The following is a 6,951-nucleotide window of genomic DNA, read 5'->3' as shown; positions in this document are numbered from 1 at the left end:
TCTTCTGTACGACCAGATCCTGCAGCCAGACTCACCCAAGCATTTCACATCCGTGCAGGTACTTATATACACACGCACCAAACCTCCCTCAACGCACCACATGACATTGATTCAGGCAATAAGGTCTAATTTCTAATAACGTCATCCAGAAAAGAGGAAAAAAACCCAAACAAAACCCAAAACAAACACCCAACAGACTGTCAGTCTTGGACACATTGCTCAGATGCTCCTTTAATTGATCCTGGGCCTGAACTCCTCCAAGTGTCTAGGCCAAATTATAGGCAGAAGAAGAACTTCAAGGAATCAATGGAACGTCTGTCATTAATTGCCACGGAAATGAATCAAAATGTTTGGTCAAAGCCCTAAGCACTTGCTAGGAGGCCTCTTTCCTCCTCAGGTATTTCACGTCAGCCCACAATGTGCAGAATCCACCTTTCTTGTAGGGACATCACATAAAGAAACAGTCAGTGGCCTCCTCAGCCAGGCAGGCAGTGGAGCTGGAGCTGTTCTTGTATCCTCTGGTTTCATTCCCACCTGCCCTTGGGGTGAATCCCCAGCAACCCATTTGTCCTGGAAGGTTTTGAGATGAAAGAAGCTCGCAGGATGTAATCACAATGTGCTACCAGAGGAATTTGAAAATTGTCCTATATGTGGAGGAAAATAATTATTGCAATTGGCCTGCTGATGTACTTCCAGGCACAGGAAGAGCTGCACCGAGTTCCACAGGTCTCAGAACAGTATAAAAGTGCTCAGAACCTCACACTCCTCACAGCACCCTCTGGATTTACTCTCCTCCTTGAACTTGGTAAGTTTAGACCATGTTCTCCAGAGATTATCTCTCCAGAGATTCTCTCCTGTGAAGAAAGGCTGAGAGGACTGGGACTGTTTAGTCTTGAGAAGAGAAGGCTGAGAGGGGAACTTATTCATGTCTATAAATATCTGAGGGGTGGGTGGCAAGAGGAAGGGGCCTGTCTCTTCTTGGTGGTGCCCAGTAATAGGACAAGGACCAATGGGTATAAGCTAGAACATTGGAAGTTCCACCTCAACATGAGGAGAAACTTCTTTGCTGTAAGGGTGACAGAGCCCTGGGACAGGCTGCCCAGAGAGGTTGTGGAGTTTCCTTCTCTGGAGACTTTCAAAACCTGCTGGATGTCATTCTGTGTGGTGATCCTGCTCTGGGAGGGGGCTGAACTAGAGGTCCCTTCCAACCCCTACCATTCTGTGAGAGTGGAGAGATTTGTGTTAGACACCAGAAAGAAATTCTTCACCATAAGGGTGGGAGGGCACTGGAATAGGTTGCCCAGGGAGGTCGTGGCTGCTCCCTCTCTGGAGATGTTTAAGGACAGGTTGGATGAGGCTTGTGCAGCCTGGGCTGGTGGGAAGTGTCCCTGATCATGGCAGGGAGGTTGGAAACTGATGATCTTTAAGGTCCTCTCCAACCTTCACCATTCTGTGATTCTATGAACTTGGGAATAAATCCTCCACAGGCATTTCCTGATCCATAGCAATGGTGGAATTATTTTCTCTTGTATGTTTTTAATCTGTTTAGCAGAAAAAAAAAAAAAAAGGGGGGGGGGGGGGGAGGGTGGCACTGATTAATGAACCTCAAGATATTGTTGGTAAGATGTGAAGTCTGGTATGAAGTTTTGGGTTCATGCAGAGAACTTGGGCACCAAATGCTCAAGAACTGGGATATTTGTATGTTCAAAGAGCAGGTTGGACAGGACTTTGAGCAACCTGGACTAGTAGGAGGTGTCCCTGCCCATGCAGGGGGGTTGAAACTAGATGATCTTTAAGATCCCTCCAACCTCAAACCATTCTGTGACGACTCAATTATGATCTGCAAGCTGAAACTCCTGTACCCAGAGTCCAAAAACACGGGGTATTATGTTAGTTTTTAAGGAAAATTAAAGACTAGACATGGTGCCTCATGGCTGAATTCAACAGGGAGGGGGCACAGAAAGGGGCTGGGTAGAATGGCAGCCAAGATCACACCGAGAGATTGAGGGATTTGCTCAACATTTCTTACCAACCCCCCCTCCCCACTCATGCCCCCAAGCCACGTCTACTACTGCTCCCTTCGAGCCCACCTTTCCATGCCACTTTGTTCCAGGTTCCCCCACCTCTCTCCACCCCCCCAAGATGTCCCGTTACTACTGCTACAACACCTGCTGCTCCCCCTGCTACAGGACCTGCTGCTCCCCCTGCTACAGGACCGTGTGTTACTACCCCCGCCTCTACCGGCGCCAGTGCAGCTACCGCCGCAGGTACAGCTACAAATACCCCTCCTGCTGCAACTACAGCTACAGGTGCTGCTACCCCTGCTGCTAAACCCAGGGGCAACACCCCTGCAACAAGGACCAACCCCGACCTGGCAAGCAAAGATGAACGACTCATCCCAAAGGCAACGTCTACAGAAGGTCTGAGCCCCAACAGCAACCGAAGCTCCTGAGATCCAGGAGTTCAGCTGCTCCCTCAGATCTCTTGGTATTTGCATTTTTGTTCTTCTTTCTGTCTTCTTCTTCCTGGCCCTCTCAACCATGAGTCCTGTTTTGACACCCTCCTGCCACAAGAACTAACCCCAACCCAGCAAGCAAAGGTGAACAGTCCATCCCAGAGGCAACATCTGCAGAAGCTCTGAGTCCCAACAGCAACTGAAGTCACTGAGAACCAGGAGCTTGGTTGTTCTCTCAAATCTCTTGTTCTTCATTCTATCTGCTTCTTCCTGTCTCTCTCCACCATGAGATCTCACATTGATACTTTCTTGTGCTCAAACCCCCTTCACACCCACTCAGCAACTGGACCAACCACCTGCAGTTCATTTAGAGCTTCTTAGAGTTGCTGCCTCCTGTTGAAAGACTCCAGCAAAATTGGTTTTCAGGTCACCTGCATTTTCAATAACTGCTTCCAGTCAGGTGCTGCAGTCCTGTGTAATAGAGGAGTGTGACACTGGCTCTGCTTTGATCTGGATTTACAAGCACCTGAAGGATGAACAACAGCTTCAACAAGGAATGTCCTCTCCAGCAGACTGCAATGACTCATCTTCTGTAACTCTTTCAATTTTCCCCAAACCATAATCTTTCTGTGTCTGTGCCAACTCCTTTTCTTACTGCATTAAACATTTCTGCATGAAAAAAAATAATGAAAATGTAGAGGGTCTTTTTTCCCCACTTATCTTCTTCCCTCTCTCTTTAGTTTACACTAGGAGGGGTGACATCCTGAAGGGACTTTGCATCCCATTTCAGATCCCTCCACAGGCAGAGCAGCTGGTCCCAGTAAATACACTTTTTCTCTTCCATTCTACCTCCCAGAAATTTGAGAAATGCCACAATTCCTCCCTTTTAACAAAAACTGTTAGCAGAATTAAGGTGAACAGACTTGAGCCTAATAGGGCGTAACAGTCTTTATAATCATGTCTTAAAATGGAAAAGAAATATACAAATCACAGATCACAGAATTGTGATGGTTGGAAAGGACCCCTGAGATCACCAAGTCCAATCATAAAAAAAACCCCAACAACCACCAAACCAAAAAACACCAAACCTAACCAAACAAACAAACAAAAAAAGCCACATCACCCAAAACCCCCACAACCCACAGTCTCAGCCACTAGCACATGCCCTGAAGTTCTTGATCTACATGTTTCTTGAACACATCCAAGGATGGCGACTCCACCACCTCCCTGGGCAGCTGTTCCAAGTCTCTGATCACACTTTCAGTGAAGAAATTCTTCCTAACATCCAGTCTGAACCTTCCCTGATGCAACTTCAGGCCATTTCCTCTGGTCCTGTCACCATCCACTGGGCAGAAAAGGCCAACACTCACCTCCCTACAACCTCCTTTCAGGTAGCTGAAGGAGGCAATAAGGTCTCCCCTCAGCCTCCTCTTCTCCAAACTGACCATCCCCATTTCCCTCAGCTGCTCCTGGTAGGACTTGTTCTCTAGACCCTTCACCAGCTTGGTGGCTCTTCTCTGGCCACACTCAAGCACCTTTATGTCCTTCATGGGGCTCAGAACTGACCCCAGGATTTGAGATGCAGCCTCACCAGTACCAAGTGCAGGGGCACAGTCACCTCCCTACTCTTCCTGGTCACACCATTCCTGATGCAGGCCAGGATGCTGGTGGCCTTCTTGGCCACCTGGGCACACTGTTGACTCATGTTAACCTGCTGTCCACCAGCACCCCCCCTTCCAAATTATTTACACTGCAAAGGGAAAATTCACAGAATACTTCTGGGTGGAAAAGACCTTTAAGATCATTGAGTCCAACCATAACCCAACTCTATCAAGCTCCTCCCCCTTCTCCATCAGGGAATTTCTAATATTTCAACCATGAACTTTCCAGGTTCCTTCCAACTCCAGCTGTTGATAATGATTCTGTGATAATCATATAAAACACAAACTTATTTCAAAATGAAAAACCTGATGGGTCCACACATCTGCAGTCACCTAGAACCTCTCCAATATCAGACCATGACCAGTGGTGGATCATGTCCTGATCCCATCACGTTAGCCCAACAGTAGCCCTGAAATATTTGAAATAAACCATTTCTCTGGAATACACCAAACAAAAGCCTGGAGTTGTAAAAACACACCCAACCAGAGCTGAAGTTTCCTGCAGCTACAAAAGTTCCTACTTCTCAGCTTGGGGAGGACAAGACTCGACGAGCAAACCCCTAAGTACAAAAAGTTAATAATTTTGTCCCCCAATCTGTTGGTTTCAAGAGATTTGAAGAAATGCAAGTGAAAAATAAAATGAGAAAGGCAATATTGATGCAGTGTTGTTTTTAATACGAGTCAAAGGCAGATATAAAGACAGACAGAACTGAGTCTCCATTCCCAAAGGCACGTCACGCCCTCCTACCTCTACCCTTCATTCCCAGGAAATGTTTTGTACATCATCACACCCAACAGAAAAAGCCAGTTTACAAAGAGCTGCAGGGTCAAGGAGCAGGAAGCTTTCCATCCAGAGGACAGCTGGGATGGCAAAGGAGCAAGCAGACCCAGAGCAGAATCCAAATCAAACGTCCCAAACACTTTGAGAGCAGCGCAGAGCACCCAGAGCCACCTTGGGGGGTGGCTGCTGTCCCCAGGGCTCTGCACAACTTCCAAGCTTCCTCGTCAGTCGGTGCTTGCCAGGTCTGGGCTGAACTTCATTCCAGGGACATTCCAGTGGGTTTAGCAGGAATAGCAGCCCCCGTAGCCAAACCTTTGGCCGTAGCGCGAGCCATAGCGGCCAGAGTAAAAGCCTGGGTAGCCACAGCAGTCTCCATAGAGGCCCCTATAGCCTCCATACAGCCCCCCATAGCCATAGCAGTCCCCAGAGCCATAGATGCCCCGGTAACCGTACAGGCCCCCGTAGCCGTAGCGGTCCCCGAAGCCGTAGAGGCCCCGGTAGCCATAGAGGCCCCCGTAGCCCCGGTAGCCGCAGGGGCTCCCGCAGTCGTAGCCCCGGTAGCTATAGAGACCCCCGTAATTGCAGGGGGAGTAGCAGTCATCGTCACACTGGCTTTGGAGGAAAGTCATCTTCTGTGCTGGAGGAACCTGGAGCGCAGCAGCAGGGGAGGAAAGCAGAAGAAATCAGTTCCTCCGGGGACACTGAGCCCCGAGATCCTTCCCTGGCCCCATGAGACCAAGGAGAGGAGCAAAATGATGACCCAAGTCCTCAGCTCCTCATCAAACCCCATTTCTATCATTCTTCCCGTTTCTCTTTTCTCACTCACTGAGACTTAGTGAAAGCACCAGCTGTGGAATGTACCTGTGGCAGCTCAAAACCTCCTTGCTGCTCTTCCAGGATTTTTCTTGGAGAATATTGGTAGGATTTAGCCATCCTAAAATTCTTTGAGGACACTGGCCTTGCAAAGAGCTCTACATTCCCAATGCTGGCTTTGCAAAGAGCCCAAATCCCTCCAGAAAATTGAAGGCATCTGCTGTTCACCATGAAAACACACTTCAGCTTTGAGCTCCATCACTCCAAGCCCCATTTCAGTAATTTACACCACTTTTAATTGGCATCTGGAACTGCTGACAGCACAGGCAAGAAACTGTGGAGTGTCAGCACCCAGGAGAACATCTGCTGTCTGGCCAAAGAGGCCTGAAGACCTCCCTTAAAATGAAGAACCCATCAAGGGTGGTGGTTGGGAAACCCTTCACTAACTCTGCTGGAGGCAGCTCTGATAAGCAATAATCCTTATTAAATTATATTTAAATTATATATTATATTAAATTAATACAGATGTTTATATAGATCTCCTTGTATCTATTCTGAAGCCAGATATCCCAGGCACCAAGTGGACCAGGAAAGCTTCAACCCCAGCTTTAAAACCTGAACCCACCAGTTCCTGCACCTCAGCAGGCACAGCTCCAAGGTGCAGAGAAACGTTTGAAAGAAGCCACAACCCTAACAGAAATTATTCCACCCTACATTTCTAAGCCTCACAAAGACACCCAGAGGAGAAAGGCTTACCGAGCTCACCAGGAGGAGGAAGGCAAGAGAGATGATGAGGAGCCTGGAGCTCTGAGCCCTTTTTATACTGTTCCTTGGCCTGCCTGGCTTAGATAAGACACCCTGAGTATTTAAAAGATTTGTAGCCTTATTGGCTGGAAAACAAATTTGCAAGTACACGTCAGATCTTCAATTAATATAATTTTCTTCATTGTTTGGGATTATTAGTTTGTTCCCAGCCTCCCATATGTCACATCTATTACAGGTTTCTTTCATCTTTACATTTTATGGGCCAGCTGCATTCCTGATACCATTTTATTGCCTTCACTGCCAAAAGTGAAGTTTATTTTGTAGACCAGAAAAGCATTTTTAAGTTCTCAAAACCATTGGAGGGGGAGAAATTTTCAATTAAAAATAAACCAAACAACCCCAAACCAACTAGGAAAACCTTCCCACAAGTTGGAAAACATCTGTTCTTCACCAAAAGCTCTGCTGCACCGTGGCAT

General features: G+C 47.5%; 1 protein-coding gene across 1 annotated transcript in view; it reads right to left on the bottom strand.

Moving 5' to 3' along the window:
* Positions 1 to 5,178: 5,178 nt before the first annotated feature.
* Positions 5,179 to 6,951, bottom strand: part of LOC104392246 (claw keratin-like) — a 9,969-nt gene continuing 8,196 nt past the window's right edge. The window contains exon 2 of the mRNA XM_010001624.1: positions 5,179 to 5,429. Within this exon, the coding sequence (XP_009999926.1) occupies positions 5,179 to 5,429 (251 nt within the window). The remainder of the gene's footprint in view (positions 5,430 to 6,951) is intronic.

This window comes from Chaetura pelagica, unplaced genomic scaffold, assembly GCF_000747805.2.
Source record: "Chaetura pelagica isolate M959 unplaced genomic scaffold, ChaPel_1.0 scaffold681, whole genome shotgun sequence".
Lineage (NCBI taxonomy): Eukaryota > Metazoa > Chordata > Aves > Apodiformes > Apodidae > Chaetura > Chaetura pelagica.
The sequence above is the reverse complement of the archived record's forward strand: the minus strand, read 5'-3'. Positions and strand labels throughout refer to the sequence as shown.